The 25122-nt window shown below is 42.1% G+C and overlaps 1 protein-coding gene across 1 annotated transcript; it reads right to left on the reverse strand.

Moving 5' to 3' along the window:
- Nucleotides 1-3299: 3299 nt before the first annotated feature.
- On the reverse strand, nt 3300-22202 carry ccdc9 (coiled-coil domain containing 9). The gene is made up of 18 exons (XM_056441239.1): nt 22120-22202; nt 20650-20702; nt 20353-20457; nt 19411-19560; nt 16209-16676; nt 16107-16163; nt 15589-15672; nt 15064-15228; nt 14772-14953; nt 14087-14148; nt 9462-9506; nt 7150-7270; nt 6007-6136; nt 5041-5554; nt 4756-4935; nt 4264-4436; nt 3701-4220; nt 3300-3310 (listed from the first exon to the last, which is right to left on the reverse strand). Exons 2-18 carry the CDS (start codon nt 20650-20652, stop codon nt 3300-3302), a joined length of 2970 nt encoding a protein of 989 aa, XP_056297214.1. The 5' UTR covers nt 20653-20702; nt 22120-22202.
- Between the last annotated feature and the right edge of the window lie 2920 nt (nt 22203-25122).

The raw sequence follows: 25122 nt of genomic DNA on the forward strand, positions 1-25122 counted from the left end.
TGAATCGTCTAATTAACTCGAAACACCTGCAAGGGTTTCCTGAGCCTTGAAAACACTCAGCTTGGTTCAGTAAACTAAATCACAAGTATGGGGAAGACTGCTGATCTGACTGCTGTCCAGAGGACCATCATTGACACCCTCCATCAGGAGGGTAAGACACAAAAGAAGTTTCTCAAAGAGCAAGCTGTTCACAGAGTGCAGTTTCAAAGCACATCCACAAAAAGTCTGTTGGAAGGGAAATGTGGCAGGAAACGCTGCACAACCAAGAGAGATGACCGCAGCCTTAACAGCATTGTGAAGAAGAGTCGCCCAGAATTTGGGGAGCTTCAAAGACAGTGGACTGAAGCTGGAGTCCAGGTATCAAAAGCCACTGTTCACAGACGTGTCCGCAAATGGGCTACAATAGCCGTATTCCCATGGTCAAGCCACTTCTGAACTCAAGACAACGGAAGAAGCGTCTGACTTGGGCTATGGAAAAGAAGCACTGGACAGTTGCAGAGTGGTCCAAAGTCCTCTTTTCAGACGAAAGCAAGTGTTGTATTTCATTTGGAAGTCAAGGCGCCAGAGTCTGGAGAAAGGCTGGAGAGGCGCAAAATCCAAGTTGCTTGAAATCCAGTGTGAAGTTCCCACAGTCAGTGATGGTTTGGGGAGCCATGTCAGCTGCTGGTGTTGGTCCACTGTGTTTCATCAAGTCCAGAGTAAATGCAGCTGTGTACCAAGAGATTTTAGAGCACTACATGCTTCCGTCTGCTGAAAAGCTCTATGGAGATGAGGATTTCATTTTCCAGCATGATCTGGCACCTGCCCACAGTGCCAAAACCACCAGTAACTGGTGTACTGACCATGGCATTACTGTCCTCGATTGGCCTGCCAATTCCCCTGACCTGAACCCCATAGAGAATTTGTGGGGTATTATGAAGAAGAAGCTGAAAGACACCAGACCCAACAATGCAAATGAGCTAAAGGCCGCTATTGAAGCATCCTGGGCATCCATAAACCCTCAGCAATGCCACAGGCTGATTGCCTCCATGCCACGCCGCATTGATGCAGTAATCCATGCAAAAGGATTCCCAACCAAGTACTGAGTGCATTAATGGACATTTTCAAATGTTTGATTTTGTTTTGCTGTTATAAATCTTTTTTTTAACTTGGTCTGAGGAAATATTCAAATTTTATGAGATAGGATTTTAGAGTTTTCTTAAGCTGTAAGCCATAATCAGCAATATTAAAAGAATAAAAGGCTTGCAATATTTCAGTTGATTTGTAATGAATCCAGAATGCATGACATTTTTGTTTTTTTAATTGCATTACAGAAAATAAAGAACTTTATCACAATATTCTAATTTTCTGAGACAGTCCTGTATATGGTTAAAGTCATTCATAAACCAACTTCCCTTTCTTTGGCCTGAACAACAAGGACTCGTGAGCTCTGCTGAGCCATGACTCTGTTCCTGAGTCTGTTCTGCCTCTACCTGGCTGTCACGAACATTATAACTTCTATACGATACCTGCCATAAATATCATGATAACAGAATTCGATACAATACCATGAAAACAATATGATACCATAAATACGAGACTGGTATATTTATCTATAATAGTAATAAATAAAACATCTGTATGGTTCACTTTTTACCAACTTTTTCAACACTTAACAAATGGCAGTATTATTAGTATTAATACAGCCAGATATTAATGAAACTACATGGTTCCATCATAGCATTGATTATACACTATGAGGCCTTTAGTCTCTGACCAGATGATACAGAGTTCATCAGGATGAGCAGCTGTAGAGTTACATAACTTTACAGACTGTCTGCCTTGGAGACAAAGAACTGAAACATTTCACTTCTGGAATCATCTTTTTTTTTTTAAAGCTGAAGACTTTAAGTCTCAAAAGCTCCGCCACTTGACGTCACTCGCTGTGAGCGCTGCTTAGCGCATTGCGTGCAGACAGCTTGACACGGAGCAGCGCGTGCGCTCTGATCGCTCTTTTAATGAAGTATTGATACAAAATATATGCTAAATCATATCGTGTTTAACGTACGGGTTCTTTGTTAGTGTCGATACACCGTGCAGCGTGACAGCAGCAGATGTAGCGGGCTGACATTCAAGCTAACCTGAACCCCCTAAACGCGGTCGGCATCTGAACGCTGATTGGCCGAGAGGCGACACGTCCCATCAAAGAAGTTTTATTGCGAAGAGCACCAGTTCACATTTTCTCCGTGTCTCACTCCAATCTCATAAATGCTGGCCAGCCAGTTGACCCCCGCCCCCCCCCATCCCAAAACAAAAACTCTTCGGATCTACACGATTCACATGGATGACCTATCTTGATTTAAAAACGGTGAATTTCACCGAAAGGTGACAAGTTTGCAGGTATGCATAATGATAATTAGAAACACAGCATTATGGAAGCTTATCGTCATCATGCATTCCCTAAACAGCTTTCCTCTCACCAAACATATCGGCATGAAAGCTCTCAAGTGAATATTGCATGAGATAAAAGCTCCTGAGTAAAAGTCCCAGTGGAATGAAAAATGTACTTTTCCAGTTTTAATCCCATGTCCCCGATTTAATTGTTCATTCAGAATATTAGTATCAGAGTATGTTTTGACAACTACTCCCCATCTTTGCTTCTGTAAAACGGTTTCAACGAGCTCGCCACACGGGTTGTGTAAAACCACACGTCACTGCTGGTGGATCGTAGTTTCTTAAAGAGTAATATGAAGAGACGTGTGTGGCTGAGGGCCAATTCAGTCAAGATCCGGGTTGGGAATCTACAGAGGATTTCATTTACACCCCTCACAGTGCAGATGCTTCAATGGGACCTCGAGAAAGTTGATCAAGAGCTTTCCCTGCTCGTCCTCAACGGAGGACTGTAAATGCCTTCCTCTGTGAACGATCGCCTTCTGAGACGCTTGATAAATACGGTCGCGATTTGTGTGCAGAGCTCCAATTTGGCTCCGCTAAGATACGCGTTGTCATCCATGTTGGCCGAGGCATCACCCTCCCAAGTCCACATTTGTTTGAGACCTTCAGACGGCAGCTCTTTCCAGATAACTCCTCGAGCCTTAATCAAAACAGGTTTACCTCCTGGGATCGTTGCTCAAGACCTGGATGCAGTCGTGAATTGCATTTGTGAGTTTGCAACTATAGTTAGTTAATAGTTAATATGGTAATGTAGTTTGTTTGGTAGAGCAGTTTAGCTTGAGGAAGTTCAGAAAACATCACATTTCACTTTGTTACCTATCTGTCCTCTCCTCATCTGTGGCACATTTGTCATTTGATTTACAAACTCACTTTAGCCCTGAAGGAGCGAGACAGAGGCATGAGAGCAAGATGTATCAAGGTATGCTATGTGGTGATGAAGAATCGTCATCACAGCTACACAAATAGCTGGTGACAGGAGATGGAGTCAGAACTAGTAAACTGCGAGTGGTTGGTGGAGGCACATGTCAGATCCAAAAACCAGGCAAAATGCTGGGTGAGTGTATAAATATATCTTTGGATTTGTCATGCCACCAAACAGCTCTCACCCAGATTCATTCAGACACAGAGAAGAAAGAAATTGAAGCCGAGTGAGCAGGAGAACCACAACAAGGGAAACAAAGACGAGGATATCGAACATCCCAACAAATTAAATAAGACGGAGCAAAGTGCGAAAGAAGTGTGCATTTCTTGTTTTTCAGGGCCGCACCTGAGGATGGCGGTGGTGACTCCGGCTCCTTGGACTCCGGCTCCGTGGACTCCGGCTCCGTGGACTCCGGCTCCGTGGACTCCGGCTCCGTGGACTCGGGCTCCTTGGACTCTGGATCTGTGGACTCTGGCTCCTTGGACTCTGGCTCCTTGGACTCTGGCTCCTTGGACTCTGGCTCCTTGGACTCTGGCTCCTTGGACTCTGGCTCCGTGGACTCTGGATCTGTGGACTCTGGCTCCTTGGACTCTGGATCTGTGGACTCTGGCTCCTTGGACTCTGGCTCCTTGGACTCTGGATCTGTGGACTCTGGCTCCTTGGACTCTGGATCTGTGGACTCTGGCTCCTTGGACTCTGGATCTGTGGACTCTGGATCTGTGGACTCTGGCTCCTTGGACTCTGGCTCCTTGGACTCGGGCTCCTTGGACTCGGGCTCCTTGGACTCGGGCTCCTTGGACTCGGGCTCCTTGGACTCGGGCTCCTTGGACTCCGGCTCCTTGGACTCCGGCTCCTTGGACTCTGGCTCCTTGGACTCTGGATCTGGATCTGTAGACTCCTTTGTAGACTTCCTTGGACTCTGACTCCGAGTACTCTGACTCCGAGGACTCAACTTCCTCTGCTGTCTGAGCAACGTTGGTCCCGGCAGCCGGCATGTCGTCATCTTCCTCTTCTTCCTCTTCAGAGGAGCTACTGTCAACCTCCAGGGCGGCTGTAGGGGGAGGGGCGTCCAGTTTGTCCTCTGTCAATGAGGAAAAGTTGACAACATTTTAGCTACTGATCTATTTAATTGATCTCTCTTCAATGTCTTTTTTGATCCTCAGATAACACTCGATCCAACCAATTTAGTGCAGACGGAGATATCTTAACAGCTGTTGGATGGATTGCCTTGCATTGTTCTAGACGGCGTTACAATGAGCTGGTGATACATTGTTCTTCTAAACTTTTTGATCATATCAGTGTGTTAGCATTTAAATCTGCCACGGTATAGCTTCAGAGAGCTGCGAGCATGACCGTCAACCTATAGCTGCATTTAGTTTGTTATTTGAGGTTTCTATTACCTTGTGATGGAGCAGCAGGTGTAGTATCCTGCTCTATCGCCACGGTAGCCTCGCTGACCTCAGAGAAGGCGGAGCAAGAAACTTCAGTTGGGGCGGGGTCCGATGGCGGTGCAGCGGGGGAGTCTGTGGGAACAGACTCTGGTTCTGACACCATCACAGTCTGCTTGGCTTCAGTGTCTTCTGAACATAAAAAAGTAAGAGAAGAAAAAGTAGAGAGAAGGTAAGAAACAAAAAGTCAAGCGGAGACAATGCAGAGATGGAGACAACTGGGCTTAAGTATTCTACCTGTGTCCTCCTCTTTCTGTGGCTCAGCAGGTTCATTGGAGACGACAGCTTTGCTCTCCATCGTCTGCTCCTCTTCCTCCTTCTTCTGGGGTGGGCTGGCCTCCACGCTGGGGGGTTTCAGTGGGCTCTCACCCCCCATGCTGCTGCGGGGTGACTGCATCTCCATCTCCTCCCCCCAGTCGGACACAGGCTGGTGGCTCTCCAGGGGCAGGAAGGGGCTGAGGGGCTTGCCTCCCTCTGGGGTCTCCTGAACTGCTGCCGGGGGTGGGATGTGGACCTTCGGCCTGGGAGGCCTCTGATCTTTGGGGCTTCCTGTGGATGTCGGCTGAGCGCGAGGTGGGGGAGATGTAGGGGAGTTGTCTTTGCTCTTCACTGGCTTCTCCTTCCCGGTGTCTTTCTTCTCATCGCCCCTGGTGTCGTGTTCCAAATCGCTCCCTTCGTCATCGTCGTCGTCTTCTCCTTCGCTGGCATCCTCCCATTCTTCATCATCATCTTCTAAGTTCTTCGGCTCTGCCTGTGAAAAGATTTAAAAGAAGAGGTTTATGGTAAAGTAATTGAAAACAGTTTGCGATCTAAAAACCTGCAGCAAGAGTTTTTGGTCACTCGGCAGCAGTAGAGTGAGGCGTTGATTTGGTGAACATGTTGTACATTTACACAATCACCATTTAAATCCTTTGTTGAGCTTGTAGATTTGGTCTCTCCCAACTATCTGCTAAATGCTGCACTCTGTTCACCAGCTGGTGCAGTGGGCTCTAACGCCATCAGAGCTGGAAGACACTGAAACATCTCACGAGGTTTGGGAAACGGCCGAGTTGGGTGATCATTCTGACATTTAAAATGTCTTAATTTAATTTACAATTATCTAAAGCGCTTATTTAATGAAATAATGGCTCAAAGTTCCACTTTTTTATTCTCGTTCCCTGCCCGAGTCCGACTCCATTATTAATACAGATGAAGCCTCTCTACCTTCTGTGCTGCGGGAGGTTTGGCTTTTTCTTTCTCCTTCTCCTTCTTTTTAGTCTTCTCCTCTCTCTTAATTTTTTCCTCCTTCTCCTCCTCCTCTTCTCTTTCTCCTTCCCAGCGGTTATCGTGCATGCTGTTAAAAGGCATAAACACAAATCAACGTTGGAGGCAAATAACGACGAACAAAGAAAGATATCAAGTCTCCCCAAAAAAACACACAATGCCCGTTACAGAGGAAACAAGCTGGTTAGTCTTTGATGAACTGAACCGTATTACAATAATCCAACATTGTACTTAAGTCGAAGTAGCAATACTACAGTGTACGTTATAAATCTTGAACTTTAATTAAAATATTAAAGATACAAATATACTTTAACATACTCATTATGCAAAATTGCCCAATATATAATCATATTTATTATATTAGATGATCATATATATGAAACCATTATGTGTTCATCCCTTAAAATGTAACTAATCTAACTTTGTTGTTTTATACACTGCTGGGTAGCTTAACATGTAATATTATATACCGTATTTTCCGCACTATAGGGCGCACTGGATTATAAGGCGCACTGTCAATGAAGGGTCTAATATAAAGCGTCACAATAATTCTCAACATTATTCAAAACCTTATTCATTGTATTTTGGGATCCTTTTACACACTGTAATATTATGGACGGACTGACTGAAATGTTATGTCCGACGAGCTGGTAGCTGTGTGTGTGTTGTTGTGTTCCTGGTTTTGAGGTTTCACGCCAACAGTAGCTTGTTGCTACGGTAGGTAATGCTGAAAGTCGTAATGGTTTATTCGTTGATTATTTCATTTATAAATAACAATCTGAATTTGCAAAGTTTTGTAACACGACAAAAAGTACAATGGAGTAGAAGTAGAAGTGGCATAAAATTGAAATACTCCAAAGAAATACAAGTAATTAAAAAAAGAGCACTTGAGTAAACTTGGTTTATTGCTTGTATTCCATATTGTGTATGACTGATTCACAACAGGCCAACAAATGAAAACATTCATCAATGAATCAACCTTTAAAAAGAGAATTAAAAGTTAGAAGCGAGAAGCATGACCTTCTACATCCCATCAGGTCTCCAGTAGATTGTTTGAGCGTGAACAGGTGTGTGTGGACTTACCTGTAGCTCGGTTTCTGTCCTCGGCCCCTCCCCCCTCCCCGGTCGCCTCGTTGCCCCGGGGTCCTGCCCTGGGACAGGAAGTCACCAAATGTCGAAGCTTTCGGAGGTCGCTTGCCGTCGTCTGGATGGGAAGAACCAAGAAATTGATGGTAAGTGTAAATCATATCGTTTTGGGATATTTTATCTAAAAAGGTACGGTGGATCCGAGAGGGACTGCAAGATGGGAAAACAAATGGTGGCCGGGTGGAGTCAGAGTGGAGGGGAAGTGAAGTGATACAGAAAGGGAGTTATTCATAATGCAGGAACCAAAATGCATGATGCAGTGAGTCAATAAAATGCATGACATCTATATCAGGCCAAAAATGAATATTCAATTTAAAATAAATTCTAATTTTAGATTATATTGAACTGTAAATCTGAGTCACACTAACCCGTTACTGAGTGGCATCCTCTTATAACTGTATTTAGGATAAGATATAACTTAATTTAGCCCGTGGGAAGTTATTCTGCAGCAGAGTACAAATATATAAATAGAGTGCGGGTAAAAACAAACTATAAACAATAAAGATTATCAACACTGCATGAACCAAATGTACACAAACCAGAAAGGTAAACAGGTTAACAATAAGAAATGTAAATAGAGACACGACAGGTAAATCAAAGGTTTTGACTGATATCCAAAATTCAGTCACTCCATTAATCTAAAAATACTGTCGACAGCATAGAAATAGAAAGATATAAAAACAGACGTTGAAGGTGAATAGGGTTTAACAAATAGATATCATGGTGAAACTTCCCCACCTTTTTTTATTAAAATTTTTCTAAAATGTTATGTTTAAATAAGCAAATGAGCCATTATTTAATGCAACATTTTGGTGAATTTAGGAGAAATCTACAGATGTAAATAGACAAAGTAGCAAGAAAGACACCTGAATGTGTATTGTAGAGGTTTCCTTTCCACGAGCCTGAAAGTAGATACATTATGGAAGTAGAGTAACCAAAATATCCAAATTCATAAGTAAATGAAAAACGTTTTTTTCCTGTATTGTTTTTCCTTCCAAGAGTGGATATCTTATGTAACATCGGAGAGGACTCTTGAGTGACAGAAGTTGTCATGCAGTGTCCAACTGAACTCTGGGACGAGGTCAAATGAGGTGCAGTGGCTCGAGGGCGATGCTCATAGATTTAAGAGGACAAAGAAGAAGATCTAAAGTCTGGCTTCAGTTACACCGTGTGCAACAGAGAAAATATGTTACAACCTCCATCTCTCCCCTCATGTTTGTAGAGGAACATGATGGAGAGGGGAAAGTAAAGTAAATAAAGCCAGGGAGAAAGGAGAGTATAGAAGGGAGGGATGGAAAAAAAGAAATGTGTAGGAATGAAAACTGCCAGTTAAGGAATAATGTGAGGAGGAGGGATGGGGGAACATGAAAGAGAAGGTCAGAGAGGGGGAGGAGCTCAAGAAAAGAAGTACAAAAGAAATGAAGGGATCAGTGAGGAAAATAAATAATAGTTCAGGATGAAGAGATTCCACAGAGCACCATTGGGCTTTGAAGAGGACACTCGAGTCATTCCAGAAATTAGAAATGGAGAAAAAAAAGAGAAAGAGAAAACCACAAGCCCAAGCGAGCGCAGGGTTCAATGTGAGGCAGTTGCCACGTTATAATTGGTAATGCACTCTTCAGTCAGACACAAAGAAATAAAGCAACTGGGACTGAACAGCTGTGAGAAATTATTCTCTGATTTTATCCGATATTACTTTCTGGCCACATGGAAAGGCGAACATCCCCCTCGAGGTACTCTGAGAAGGAAACAATGAACTAGTTTAAGAACACTCACACATACGGCTGTTGGTGTGCGTGAGTGTGTGTGTGTGTGTGCAAACAGAAGCTCTCAAAGCGTTAAAGAGAAGCAGATGTTTACAGATGCTCGCCCAATTCAAAAGCAAAAGCCTGAGCAGAATTGGACCGTGTTTATGGTCAAATCTCACTTTCACTGTTCTTTTGTGACAAAAATGACAATTTAGACCCGTTAAAAAGGTAAAAGGTCCGTTTCTGTTAATGTGCAGCGTGTAGGATCCAGAGAGCAACATTTAAGACTTTATAAGAGCTTTAAAGGATTATTACACAGCCGTATTTGATGCAAAATGTAAACATAAAATGGGAAGAATATTAGTCATTTAAAAACAAAAAAATGATGAATACAACTGTTGTTTTACTGACTCAACGGGTTTTGGATGCAGTTGTTGACACACAAATGGAAACATAAAAAAACACACACAATATAATCTTAGTCCCGTGCTGTGGTCTAACCTGAGGCCCTGCCCTGAGGCTCTGTACGAGAGTTACGCCCCTGGGCTGCAGAGAGGACACACACACAAACAGGTTACAGTATGTCTACCACAACCACACGCACACTTTGTCTATATCAAGATATAACGTAAACATTATTCATTGTGCTACAAAACCCAAACTAATTAAAGCTGCAAGCGGCGATGTGCGGGTCCTCGTTCCTCCTTCGCACCGCTGGACGCCAGCTCCCTCGGCCGAGAACGCAAGCCCGCCGGTCGGACGTTTTACTGTTCGTCACGTAACACTGATTTTATTTTGCAAGTCGGTGGTGCTTTGACTCGGAGTGAAAATAAGCTTGTTGATATCCTCAGAACGTAACTTTTAACAAGCATGACACGTTTGGGGCAGATTTGACCAAGTCCAGCTGAGCCAAGAGGTGGCGCTGTGATTATGTGAACATATACATGCATCATGTGTATCTACGTAAAGTTTAGACCACGTCATATAAACATACCTGCAAACTCATGAGGGGTGAAAAAGTGACAACAGGGTGGGGGTCCTCTGCTCTGACTAAGTCAGTGCCCACAAACCCTTCTAATAAGAATATAATATATATATATATATATATATTAATAGAATAGTTACAACACCTTGAAAGATGATGGTGAACCCGGTAAGATGGCCGCCACACCTTGAAATATTCAGAAATATTTATTTTGCATGGGCCCAGGTGTGAATAGGAGCGAGGCCCATTCAGAGAAATCTCTACGGCCGACTTGAGCGACAATCACACAGGTTAACACAGGGGTCAGGAACCTTTTTGACTGGGAGAGCCATAAAAGCCAAATATTTCTAAATATGTTTCATTGAGAGCCATATAGTATTTTTAACCTCGAATAAATTAAATAGTTTTAATGTGACTTCTGCTGCTGCATGATGCAACGGGGGGGGGGCATGCAGGTGACTTTTTCTTTACTCCGCCCCGATGTGCGCGCACCGGCATCGGAGCTCTGCAGCGCGCGAGACGGAGAACCGAGAAGTGTTAACGCGACACGTAGAGACAGAATGACATGCTGCTGGTTAGAGACGATCAATAACAGACGGCTGTTTAGTTTAATAAAAGAACAAAGACGTGCTCTTTAAGAAAAGGGACCTTAAATTACTTCTGCTGTAATCTGGCGCGATAGAGAAAATTACAGGGTGGCGGCGGAGTTTTTTTTCTTCCCCCAACTCAAAATGTTCTGGGAGCCATATGCCGTCACCGGAAAAACCATATATGGCTCGCGAGCCATAGGTTCCCGACCCCTGGGTTAACAAGTCCCACGTTACACTATTTTACAAATCAAGTAACTTCCTGAATTTTGTGCACTTGAACACTTTTTTAATTTCTAAATTATTTTAGAAATTAATTCCTTTTGTTCCTCTTTTATCCAATAACCTATAATATATAATATATAATAAACCTTCCCACCCACCCTGTCTGTGATTTCCCATCAGAGGCCCCCACCCCGGGAAGTGGCTGAATGGAGAAGGGGTGGGGGGGTTTCTGTGAGATTCACACACTGAATTCCTGCTGGAAATCACTCCATATACAGACTCTGGTTCTGTGCTGTGACGTCACTAGCGACGTCACAGCACAGAACCAGAGTGCAAACATGTCATGTGACAATGTTTCCATGGTGACGGACAAGGTCACGGAGATCGAAGGCACTGAGAAGTGACTTTCACCAGGAAACCTGTTTAAACTGTACATGCATGTACATGTTGTGTATGTATATATGTACTTATATGTGTGCATACTACTGTTTATATCTGTCACGAGACACAACATGTAACTATCTAATCTTTCATGGAACAATGTAATTCTCAGGCCAGCAGAACATTGTACAATGGTGCTAAAACGCTAGCGCGCGATTAGCATCCGCTAGCTGAACGGCGCTAGCCTTAATTAACTGTCTTCACTTTATCTTCTACACAGTTAATAACTGTCAAAATATAAAAGCGAGCGAACATAACATTAATATATATATATGATGCTTATGTACGTTTCTCACCTGTAAACACCAAGAGACTCGCATCAACAGCTGCGTCACTCAGTGCGTTTACATGATGGTATAATTTGAATCTTGCTTTAGTCGGACTATGCTATCTTTTGGGGGATCTGCTATTATCCCAATATACATGGCAGTGAGTAATTCGAATCATTGGCCGAAAGCATGTCATATCCGATACGATAGGCGGCGCTGTTTTCATTACAACTCGTGGTGATACAGCCATTTCCGCTTGACCTCTTCACCACCACCAACAACAACAACAACAACATTTCGAGAAAGATGGCGAGCAGAGAGCAAGGCGAAGCTACATCCCTCTACTATTCTTGCATGATGTTAATAGTGACATTATCGTCTCTTTCGACTCTTTCGAATTCCGGGTCACGACATGGGAGGGAGGGAGGGGGGCGGGATCTCAAGCATGCGCAAAGACGCAAAGTCCAGTTCCTAATCCAATTCACCGTTACATGCCGCGATAGTCGAATTATCAACCGGATCGGACCGAGCTATCCAGGGGTGTTAATCGGATCGTAGTCGGACCGCACAGTCGAACAAAGGTGTTTACATGAAACGGATAATTCGATTTCAGTCCGACTAAGCCAGTTATTCGAAAGCATGTAAACACGGTCAGTCTGTGTTACGCTGGTCTAACTTGTTTGTTTAAGACAAGAATTACGGCACCAGTCATGGCAAAACCCGCTACCGCCCCCTACTGGCGAACACAAGTTCATTCAATCATTCAAATTAGGAAAAATGGAAAAGTAGCACATCTTCAAATTTAAGAAGCTGGAACCATAAAATGTTTTTTAATTATTTAAAGTGAAATTATTATCAACAATTGTTTTCTTTTTTTTCTTCTCTTAAGCAACTAATTGATTAATCTAATAATATTTTTAGCTGAATTTTGATAGTTTTACAACAAAATGTATGAAGTAGAAATATTATTAATGATATAATGATAGTAATAAAAAATATGCATCGTCATTATATATCATATGGTTAAAGTCATTCATAAACCAACTTCCCTTTCTTTGGCCTGAACAACAAGGACTCGTGAGCTCTGCTGAGCCATGACTCTGTTCCTGAGTCTGTTCTGCCTCTACCTGGCTGTCACCAACATTATAACTTCTATACGATACCTGCCATAAATATCATGATAACAGAATTCGATACAATACCATAAAAACAATATGATACCATAAATACGATACTGGTATATTTATCTATAATAGTAATAAATAAAACATCTGTATGGTTCACTTTTTACCAACTTTTTCAACACTTAACAAATGGCAGTATTATTAGTATTAATACAGCCAGATATTAATGAAACTACATGGTTCCATCATAGCATTGATGATACACTATGAGGCCTTTAGTCAGTATCTGACCAGATGATACAGAGTTCATCAGGATGAGCAGCTGTAGAGTTACAGAACTTTACAGACTGTCTGCCTTGGAGACAAAGAACTGAAACATTTCACTTCTGGAATCATCTTTTTCTTCTTAAAGCTGAAGACTTTAAGTCTCAAAAGCTCCGCCACTTGACGTCACTCGCTGTGAGCGCTGCTCAGCGCAATGCTTGCAGACAGCTTGACACGGAGCAGCGCGTGCGCTCTGATCGCTCTTTTAATGAAGTATTGATACAAAAAATATGCTAAATCACATCGTGTTTAACGTACGGGTACTTTGTTAGTATCGCTACACCGTGCAGCGTGACAGCAGCAGATGTAGCGGGCTGACATTCAAGCTAACCTAAACCCCCTAAACGCTGTCGACATCTGAACGCTGATTGGCCGAGACGCGACACGTCCCATCAAAGAAGTTTTATTGCGAAGAGCACCACTTCACATTTTCTCCGTGTCCCACTCCAATCTCATAAACGCCGGCCGGCCAGTTGACCCCCCCCACAATCACCATTTAAGAAAATCACATGACCGGTTTGGAGTATAGGATAATATAATTCTAAATGTATTCATAGAGCTTGACAATATCATTAATATAAATGGACTATTGATGCCATTGTATAACCACAATAAATAATCCACCCCCTGATGCAGTCATCGATCGCCTTGCTGTGGCGAGACGTTATCATAGGGAACCATTTCTCTTTTATTTCAGCGACAGTACGGGCCTCAGGTGACACGGCTTGAATCCATTTTTAAATATAAATTATATTGAATAAAGGCTGATATAAAATGGTCGGGACCATTTACTCACTTGTTGTCATTACTGTAACTTTACTTCACGGAGAGGGGCTCAATCGGCGCCATTACAAAGGAAAGTGGGGTCCTTCTGAAAGCTCCTCTCCGATCAGCACGACTGCGACTTAGAAGGTTGATTTGGACTCGGGGGAAATCCAGCGAGCATTTACGTAACGAGCTTCATCAACACTCATTTACATAACAGCCGTAATGACCTGGAAGGAGGGAGGTTGTGTTGTGTCTCGCAGTGTGTTTACGATGCGCCCATGAGACGACGCGTTGGAGTGACATCATGTCAGACGAGGTGGCGTCAATGTCCCGCCAGCTGTTGTGTAACCAAGGCAACAGCACACTGGTGGTGTGGTGTTTGTGTGTGTGTGCTTAGACTTGCCTCTCCTGCTGCCTTGCTCGGGTGTGATGCCCTCCGAGGACACATATGGGTCCTCCTTGAACCTGTGAAAAAGGCTGCAGGGTTAGAAACACAAACACGCATCAGGCATCCGTCCTTCTTGTCACTCCCGTCAGCAGAAGAAAGAGACGACAAACGCCTCCATCGTCTAACCGGCCCTCAGTCCAGAGATGGAGGAAGCATTCGGATCCTTTGCTTCTTCCTGAACATTTCTCACAAAGCGCAATTGTTAAGAGCAAGAAGTTAAATTGCTATTTTTGTTATTTCGACTGCATTCTGGTCGTTAGTCATCTTTTTCAGCAAAAAAATCCAATCATGTGCTGGTTAAAGATTTTCTTTGTCACATCTGATTATAAAACGGAATTTTGTTGTTGTTGCTTTGGACTGTTGGTCAATAAAACAAGCATTTCGAATATATCATCTTGGGCTTTGGGAAATTTCAGCGGGCTCCTTTAAATATTTTCTGACATAAAAATAATGAATTAGTAAATTGAAAACATACCAGCCAGATGAATTAATGAAAAAGTATTGTGAATTGCAGCAACAACAAAAAATCAAGGACACAAAAAATGCTTAAATGAGCTGCTGCAATGAGTTTCCTCCTCCTCCTCCTCCGGCAGCATCAAACTAATCTGTTCAAACTGCGGTTCAATATCGTCTTCCTCACATGTTCTCCGTCTTCTGTGCGTCCCACTCTCGTTTCCACTGGCCCGTGGCATTGCGATGGCGCGCTAGTCTCTCCTCGTCAATCTCCTCGCGCTCCTTTTTCCAGCACAGGTACTCCGCTCTCTCCCGGCCAGTCATGGACATGGTCATGTCCGTGGAGCCCTTTGGTCCGGGCCTTCGACTCTACAAAGACAGCAGGTGTTACAAAGTGAGGAACATATAAAAATGCTGCAGTAAAAGACTTGGTGAGTGTTGAAAGCCGTCGGAGCTTTAAAAAGAACGACATCACTCACTGTCCACTCTTTCTCCAGTTCGGCCCTTGTCTTCACGTTGTCAAAGTCCAGCCCTCCCCAGTTCCGGACGTGTCTCCTGCTGCCCTCTTTGCGGTCTATGTCTGGTGCCGGGCCTGAACGTCTTGGGTCGTCAAGGAAGTTACGGATCAGTTTGTCTCCATCCGGCTAAGGAGAAGATTCATGAATGTAAAGCTCTGCCACATTAGACGTGTGCTTCACGTTCCGTTTGACCACAGACCAAGTAAAGCAAACACAATTAAAGCATATAGGAGGACAGCAGATATAAAAGATCTGGGAACACTTCCAAAAGAAAGGAAAATATGATTCATCCACGATTTAATAAGAATTGTTTATGTGAAAAGAAATATGAGCGTTTTAGGTCGATCAATAAAGCTGAAATCTGAGAAGACAGGAGGCAGGAATCTCAAATAGTTTTGACTAAAAAGAAAATGAAAGCACAACAGATCAATAGCATCTGATGAACTATAACACTATAAAATAATGTGTAAACAGTGACTCTCATACCCGCTGTCCTCGCTCATACTCCGCTATTTTCTCCATCTCTTCATTCATCTTCTCAATGTTCTGTCGCCTCTTCTCCTCCCATTCCTGTACAGAAAAACGACACCACAGGGCTGCATCATTAGTGACAGATAACGGTTCATTATTTTACAACGACAAGACGTTAACATTGGTAGGCAGACCGAAAACAGATTTAACAAAAATATTTGTTTCTTTTGGATATAACTAAATATATAAATGTGCACCGGACGACTTTGCATTGTGGTAATAAGACATTTTGCAGGATGATTGTTTTTTTGCCCGAGCCACCAGTGCTGACGCCAGGCGTCAACCTCCGTTTTTTAAAATTGAAGCCAATGTCTAAGTGTATTAAAACTGCATCGTTTCAAATGGCCTCTGGCTGTAAGAAGAAGTCTGGTTGTATAGAAGTCGATAAGAAAATGGCTCCACTTCTCTCTCGATTTATTCCCTCAGTAAACATTGTGAACATGAGTTTATAGTTTGTTTTTATCCACACTTACCTTGGATTTCCGGTCCGTGCCACCTGGTGTCCCTCCTCCTCCTCCTTCTTCTTCTCCACTAACACCACCACCACCACCACCTCCTCCTCCCCCTCTTCCTCTCCTTCCTCCTCTGCGTCCCGGACCTCCTGACTCCCCAGGTTCTCCATCTTTGGGTGTGCGAGGTTCCCATTCTCTTCTCTCCTGGCGGCGGCCTCCTCCTCCTCCTCCTCCTCCTCCTCCTCCTCTCTGACCTCCCCGATCCAGTCGCCCAGAACTCGTCCTCCTGGGGGGGGTATCACCATCACTCGGCCCTCCCCGGTTGCTGTCGTTCGGCCCTCCTCTTTGGCCGCCGTCGTTCACCCACCGGCCGCCATCGTTTGGCGACCCTCTTTGGCCACCGTCGTTCTCGCCTCCTCTTTGGCCGCCATCATTCGCCCACCGGCCGTCATCGTTTGGCCCTCCTCGGTGGCCGCGGTCGTTCGCCCATCGTCCGCCATCGTTTGGCGTCCCTCGGTGGCCGTCGCTCTCCTCTGATGTCTTCCGGCCGCGGGGCGTTCCAGGTTTCCACTCGTTCACGGCTCTCTTGTCCTGCAGGAAAACACACACAGTACTTACAGCACGGACGGTAGGTTTAAGTTACTGAGAACCATATTTTGATCATTTCAGTCACTATCTGGAGCAGGGGGTCTCAACATGGCGGGCAAGAACTTCAGGGGTCATAAGAAAAATCCTTGCTGGTCAGAAGAGGATAAGGATAGTACGTTTTGGGTCTCTTCAACCAATTATTAAATTAGTGTAAATTATCTGTGTACACAACTATCATATTTGATTCTAAAAGCGGTGTTTGGCTAAGTGGTGATTCTCTGAGTTCAAGTTGCCAAAGAGGGTGATAAAAAAAGCTTTGCCTTTACTTAATTTAAACACACGCAGTCTCCTCAATCTGAAGAATTGCCATATAAGAAGTACAAAAAACTAATCAGGCTAGGGATTATGCAAAACTACAACATGGTGAACTCAGAGAAAACAACAACGACTGTTCATCAGTTTTTCAAGGAGCTCTTTAAGCTCGGGATCAGGAGTCTGGGGAACAGACTAATTAACTACATTTGACCTTTTAACCCGAATGAATATCCATTGAGACCGGTGCACGCGTGAAGCAGATGCCACCCTGTTGCTCGTCAGACCCGTCTTTGTCTTGTAACCTTTGCAGGTTGAATTCTGCAGTCATCGGCCGTAACATTTTGAGACCATTTGGAACTCAGCAGGAGCCGGACGACACCGTCACTAGGGTTGGGTACCGAAATCCGGTGCCAATATGGCACGGACCGAAACGCAACCCGAGCCGATTAAACGTGGATTTCAAGTCTTGCAGTCATAAAAGTAGGCCAACAAATAAATAAATTAGCCATTATAAACATGTTTAAGCGCAAGCGTGACAGTCTGATATCCGTTTTTTGTCAGTGCTCCATGAGAACGGCTTTTACAGGGAATATGGCCGAAGAGGTTTTTAATGTCGTCATTGTCAATCGTCGTTTTGTGATTTTTTTTTTTAAAGTATCGGTTCAGGCACCGTTTAGGCAACGGTATCGTTTTAAAAGTACCGGTTTACCACCGGTATCAGAAAAAACCCAAACGATACCCATCCCTAACAGTCACACCACAGCCTCTTGGACCTGAGCTGCTCTGCTGCAACCGGCTGATTAGAAACAAGCTAAGAGTTTTAAATCACTCCCTTCATATTTCAATCATATGTTAAAGTTATTTTTTCCACAGCTCTCATTGTGCTCTCATATTTTGGGCCACAGCAAAACAGCTGTTTTCGAACAGACTGGACACAACCTGCTCACACAGCATCTATTTTTCACATCTATAATTAATTTGCTCTGGTCTGAATCAGGCAGCAGCCTCCCGTTCTGCCGAGTGACGCAGGTTGTTTCTGCTGCCCTCAAGTGGACAGAAGAAGAGTTCTGGTCGGTTTACCAGAAGTTAAGGACAGTGCTTTAACTTTAAAGTATGCATGTGTTGTTCTTCGAGTTTAAAACCTGTGACGACAGGTTTATTATTCCATCACGGCCATTTATCATTCAACCTTTCAGTTGCATTGTTTTCAAACCATTTGTTTTTGTTGGTATAATTTCTCATAATGTGTGAAGAGGTTTTTATGTGAAGCCAAAAATCACTTCAGCTGCTCTTCTCCACCCCAAACACACACACTTTTATGGAAATTTGACTGGAACGTAGCTCACAACGTGGTTTGTTTGAGTTCATATGGTGCTCCTGGTACACTGTGATGCGTTTAAATAATTTGCAGTACATCATAGCAGATGTAAAGGACTGAACTGAATTACAAACGGAGTTGGATGAACCGATTACAGGAGATAATCTGCTGTTCCAACATTATGTTGCTACAACAGGTGCAATCATCTCGGCTGGATGAGCAGAGCTCGGTTGGAGGCCAACCAACAGAGGTGCACACGCAAAGCTGAAGAAAACAATCCTCCAATCAACTCTCCTATGCTAACTTGTCGTATTTTCTGTCTATGTCATGTCGTAATTTTGCGCCAACAGCATGATTGTTTTTCATGCCATTTTTCCAGAATGGAATAGTGTGATAGAACATGATCACTGTACATTAACACTTAGTACACAATGACGCTTAAAGCAGCATTTGAATTAAGTTTTTCATACCGACAGGTTTACTACATTTTACATCTCTGCAGCTCAAAACATCATAAGGCGACTTGGTGATTAATAATAACTGGAAATATTAACTAAACCGTCTGTTTTCTTTTCTAAGACAGTCATCCACTATTCATCCATATTTTTCACACACACACAGTGTATGAAACAAATTTATAATTCTTCGATGCGAGTTTATTACAGCTGCATCTCATTTTATATTAAGTAATTTATTAATGGCTCTATAATAGTATATGTTAGATTTGCTTCTTCTTTAAGTATGTTGCGGGTAGGATTTTACGTAGATTAATATATATATATATATATATATCCCACATGCAACACAAGCAGTGGGCAGAGGACAGATGCAGGGCATGATGGGTCGACTGGTATGCGTGGTTGGTAAACTGATTAACACAGTAATGAGCATCTGTCAGTTTAGAAGTCTTCTGTCTGCAGGATCATCATTCACCAGATAAAGAGGTTATCTTTTCTACAGCTAACAAAACAACATAAAAAGTGTGGAAAGACGCGTACTTTGCTTCCACAACTGATCCGTCATGTGACTGACGTCAACGTTTTATTGGATGATTGTGCGCCTCTGTAATTATGATTTGAAAAAAAGGTTCACACCACACCTTACCCCTGTTGGCTTAGAAAGGTCGACTGTGACAGTGAAGTTGTCTTTCTCCGCCTTCCTCCTGTCCGTCTCAGGCTCATGGGGGCGGGGTTTCCTGGCTGTTGTCACGGCGATGCCCTCCTGCTCTGCCTTTTGCTTGTCTTCCTTTATTTCCTTTTGGGATCAAAATCAAAAGTGTTTATTTGCCAAATTCGTTGAACATACAAGGAATTTGTGTCAGTGAAAGGTGCTTAACATAAGCATAGAATATTATTTTTTTAGATATATATTTTCCTTCAGATATCTATTTAAGTTTAATTGTCCATGTCGCTCTACGTTTGATTTGACATGAATCAGCATACATACTGTATCATTACAGAACAGTACCATGTTATGGGGATGTTTTCGTTTTGTATATTAATTGCTAAACAAGTCCACAAAGAACAATATTATGTTTTCACTGTATACATTAGTATGTAATGTGGACTCGACACACACATTCTGTGAAATGTTGGAGGTCCCACGTTGCTGCTTTCAAACCACAAACGTGATATAATGTCAGGTAGAAGAAATGGGAGCTAATATAGAGAGCAATAACAAAAAACAGTGCTCTCCAAATAAAAATATCTGTATTCCATTCAGTGACTGAAGGACACGGAGACTTTGACACATCGTTAAATGATGCTTGTAAAGCTAAAACGCTCAGTAGTGGAGAAAATAAGACCTCTAAGAACTGTTTAAAACATATATTTCTCCATAAAGCTCAGAGATATTTTCTTGATGTATTTTGAAGGACACGCTGGTTCTACTATATAATCCGACATCCATGAAAGTCATTATTTGCATTATGGTACTTCAGTGATAATATCCTCAGTTGTTTTATAGCATTCTCTGATAGTATCACAAACGTGATGGGTGGAAACAAAAGACCCATTTTGAGTGCTTTGTTTTAAAAGTACTCCGTACCTGGTACCTCTTCACCAGAGCTTCGTTCTTCTTCCTCACAGCTTCGATCCGTCTGTCCAACTCAGCATCCTTCTCCTCCTTGGTCTTGAGATCCACCGCTGAAGACTGGCACACGGATGAGGAAGGTTAGGAGAGCAATGAAAAGAGGAGGCCAGTCTGTCGTTCCTTATTCTTATGCAATTCACATTATATAAACATGGCTGTTTTAACTTTGGCATCTTCCTGTCTGTATAAACCCCAACTTCACAAGAGCCTACAATATTTTATGTACATCTTTTAATTCTCTCTCTTACTCACCATAGCTGCCTCTGACTTGTCCTCTGACACAGGCGACCGACTGCTTTTTCCTCCTGTGGTGAGGAAGATAAAGGAGGATGACGGTAACGCTGCTGTGCCAAACCAGTCCATTAGTTAGCTGCCCAAAAATGGGTTTTGCTTGTTTTTCACTTGTTGTTTGAGCTTCAATGTGCAATTTGACACTAGAAGCCTGGTAAATGAGGAAAGTTTATCTGAGCTCACCTTAAACCTGATTTCCAGGCGTGTGACTGTGTGACCTTTACAAATAGTTAAAAAAACAATCACGGGTGTCACGTAAACTTAAATCACAGAGAAACAGCTTGTTTCTAGCTGGTCAATATTTGAAATATCGATGTTTGTATTTTCTCTATTATTTATGAGAGCAAAAAAGTATATTTAATGTAGAGATCATATATTAATTTTAGAAAACACTCTTACACAACTATATATTGATATTAGTATTTACATTTGTATTGTCACTTTACCCTGATATACAGTTACTTACTGTGTTACTACTTCACAAGATTGTCGTTTACAAAATAGTGCATTCATGTTGTCTTTATACATATAATCCAATTTAACTTCTGCCTTACATTGTGTTTTACGGTTCCAATTTTTTACTAGTGTGTTAATATTTTCATAAAGATTTATTTGAACATTGTTTATATTTGTTTGACTTCCCCATGTTCTATAACACAACAAGCATTGGAAGGCTCCTCATGTGCAATATGAGGAGCATCTGCTTGTGCAATAACTACCTTTATTCTAGTGTTAAATTACATTATATTTATCCATTTTACTCATTGTTGGACCCGTGTTGTCGGCCGTGGATGCTCGTTTGCTGCAGTTGTGTTGTTTTACCTTCATCTTAAAATAGCACTGTTCATGACCAGCACTCTTTATGTTGTTGTATTTTGTACAATGACAATAAAAGGCTTTCTATTTCAATTGAAGAAAATATAATGATAACAACCCACCGATGAATCAATAAATGGCGGGCCCTTTTTGACCAAAGGTTCAGGGGGTCTCCTCTTCCCTTTGTTGCATGACTAATCTATGCTTACCGCTAATCACAATTGAGGTTACAGCCAGGTGTGTGTATGTGTGTGTGTGAGGTACACAGGAGCCCAAATTAATAAATCCCCCATGTGTCGTTTCCAACGCTTCTGTAAGCGCGTTAGAGCTGCAGCAGAATACAAGTTACCGGAGTCTGAACGCGCTCCAGCGACACGCGGACGGCCCGCGACGTTAAAACCCCGCCGTCCACTTACAACCCGTTGTTTTAACGTAAACTAATCCATTTTGTTTTACTCTCACGTGAAGTAACGCAGACACACTGCATGTCTGCTCCGGTACAAAGCGCCGAAAAACCCCCGCGAAGGAAACACGCAGATCACCGACACGACCGACACAAACGAAACAGCCAAATAAACACGTACAGACGTTTAAGCCCCACTGTGTGTGTGTTACCTGTATTAGGTTGAGTAGTAACGACTGTAAAGAGCAATATTTGGACTCGTTGCTCTTTGCCAATTCCTGCGCCTCAATGTGCCCTCATTATTTAGCTTCCTGTTAGCAACTGGCTAACTTCCTGCCAAATAGGGACCCCGGTCTCGGTGGTTTTAAAGAGATAGTTGCTAGATAAACTTCGTGTCGCTAAAATTGTTTCAATAAAGCGATAAGTTGTTTTTTAATTGATATTGAATACATGTATAATCGAAACTAGCATATATTAAGTCAAACTTTAAGTAACTGTATTTTGTAAATTGACCACCAGAGGGCGCCAGACGCCCTTGGATTAACTTTACCTGATTAACCAGCAGCTTCGGGTTGGATATCTTGCGGGCAAAACTCTTAAAGGAACAGAAACATGTAGGAGCCACTTTGTGTCCTTTCACTTATTAAAATGAAACATAAAATAACATTTTAAAAAGTGCTTATTTCCAAATTCATGCCAGGCTATGGTGGGATAATTCCCAGATATTGTACTTAAGTAAAAGTAGGAAAAAAACTTTTTGAAAAAATGTTTGATTATATTTTGTTTCATTAATCTGCAGGAGCCTACTTGAGTACATGTACTCAGTTAGATTCCACTACTAAAACCAGGTGGTTGTTTGTTTATGCTCAGTTCCAATTCATTAGTATTCATGTTAGATATTAAATATATTTATAGAGGGGAAATAAATACACCTTATTCTTTTTATTGAGTTAGTTAGTCAGGGACCTCTTGTATGTTCAACCTTTTTAACAGAAGACATTTTAATGTCACAGTATGAAAGGTGTAAATCATAAAAATCACTGATTGTATTCCATTTATAGTTGCTTCATTTTCAGTGTCCAAGTATTGTGGGTTGTGTGGTTACTCTGTCATAGCTTACTTCGAACAGAACATAATATTGTGTATTTTAACAACAATATGGAAAGAAAACTCAGTTATAAGCTTTTAGGAAAGTTTCACTTTGGGGTTAAGCTTTCGATGAAGGTCCTTGTAGTGACCATTGATGCTTATTAAAATCAGTGTCATAAACACATTTATTGTTAAATTATAAGAAGTTCATCACCACTTATCAGAAACTTGTTAATAGTTTATAGACTGCATGGCATGTTACTACAAGGCTTATTATTATTGTTTCATAATGGCATTGCAGTCACCTTAAGTGAGTTAAATTAACTGACTACTATTTCATTTTTAAATAATTTTTTGTTGCGTTATTAAGATTAGTACATACTTTATTATGCATTTATTAGCAATTACCTATTGCCTTGTTATGATTAAAAAATAATTTTGCACGCATGTTAGTTATACTTCAGATATGAGTTTGTCATGATATTATGTTCTTGTACTTTACTCAAACATCCAAACATGGAGATCTTAACTGGATTATAATACACAAGGTAACTGGATCAACCACCTTTATCATGACTAAGCATATAAGAAATAACCTCTCTCACCTTTCAGGAGGATGACGCACCTGTTTTGAACAGGTTAGGGTGGACAGAATAACAACCAGGTGCGATAAGACTGATTAGAATATTTGGTAGAAACTGAGACGGGTGAGGGTGATCAGCTGGCCTTCCTTTGTGTGCCTCTCCAGGGAATCACCGGGAAATTAATCATAGCCCATATTATTTCGGCCTCTAGAGCTTTAAAACACTACCTCAGACTAGCTCACACTGTGTGTGTGTGTGTGTGTGTGCACGTGTGTGTGTGTGCATGTCAATGAGGACAATAACAACAGAATGAAATAAATAAAAATAAAAATGTTATGTTTCAAAACAAACAGAAACCTCCGCACATAAAACCTGTCCTTTTGAGTGATTATTCAATGGTATTTCACTGTAAAATACCTGCACAGTGAAATAATAGTGATTTTTGATGGTTACTGTATGGATCATTTTGATCAGGAGACGTATCCTAAAACATTCCATTTAAATTATAAAAGGTCATCATCTGCTCATGGCAGTACCTTGAGCTGCTGCACATTCATATATATATATATATATATATATATATATATTGTATGTTGTAAAATTATTCTTTCTCAACCCCCCTTATCCTCTTGCGCACCAGGGGAACACAAGTGATACAGATTACTTCATATCATGTTGTGTTCGGGGGTTTAGGGACACGTTATGAAACATCATATCATGTGTTGTCCTGCCGTGTTATCTTTACATCACGTTATGTTACTCGACCTCCGATGACATGGCATATTGTACGTCATATGCTATTGTCATGTGGTTTTGAGTCTTCGCATGTCCATATTGATGTTATATACCGCAATGCTAAAATCTTATGGTTCACAAATGAAGTATATGCTGAGAAAAAAATAATTATTGATATGCAATGACAGTGTAGAGCTTACAATTTTACAATTTTTTAAAATTATGTAATCAAGCTCACAAATTATCTGATCATCTCGGTAATAAAAAAGAAACTCCTGACTGAAGCGTTCATGGTGTTCCTGATTTCTCACTCGTGATCATTGATAAGTGGTCAACAGCAATCCAGGTACATCCAGATGAATCATATCTCAATGATCATGTAGCTCCTCACGCTGGTTTGAAAGGGCAGAGCTGTGGATGCCCTCCCAGGTGGAGGAGGCTCAGCGATGAGCTCATTGTTGTGAAAGCCAAACACAGCGGCCTCCCCCGAGGATAACACGAGAAGCCCTCGAGGCCCTGATCACGGAGAGAGGAAAGTGGCCACGGTTGCTCTTGTTGACATAAACAAGCAGCGCTCGGGGGGTTTAAGCACCAATAGCTGCACAGGGCTGCAGTTTCCCTTTTATTTCGGGGGGGAAATCACAAATTTTCCTCTGAAGTCTGACCTCTGTCCTACTCTGTACTCCACCACTGGTGATTCTGTTTTTCTGCCTTTTGTAACTTCATGAAGCACTTATTTCTCTTCAAAAATGGTTTGTGCTAAAGTACAAGCATCAACATATACCTAAATTACCAAAGGCTCTTTGC

Source organism: Pseudoliparis swirei, chromosome 20, assembly GCF_029220125.1.
Source record: "Pseudoliparis swirei isolate HS2019 ecotype Mariana Trench chromosome 20, NWPU_hadal_v1, whole genome shotgun sequence".
NCBI classification, from domain to species: Eukaryota; Metazoa; Chordata; class Actinopteri; order Perciformes; family Liparidae; genus Pseudoliparis; species Pseudoliparis swirei.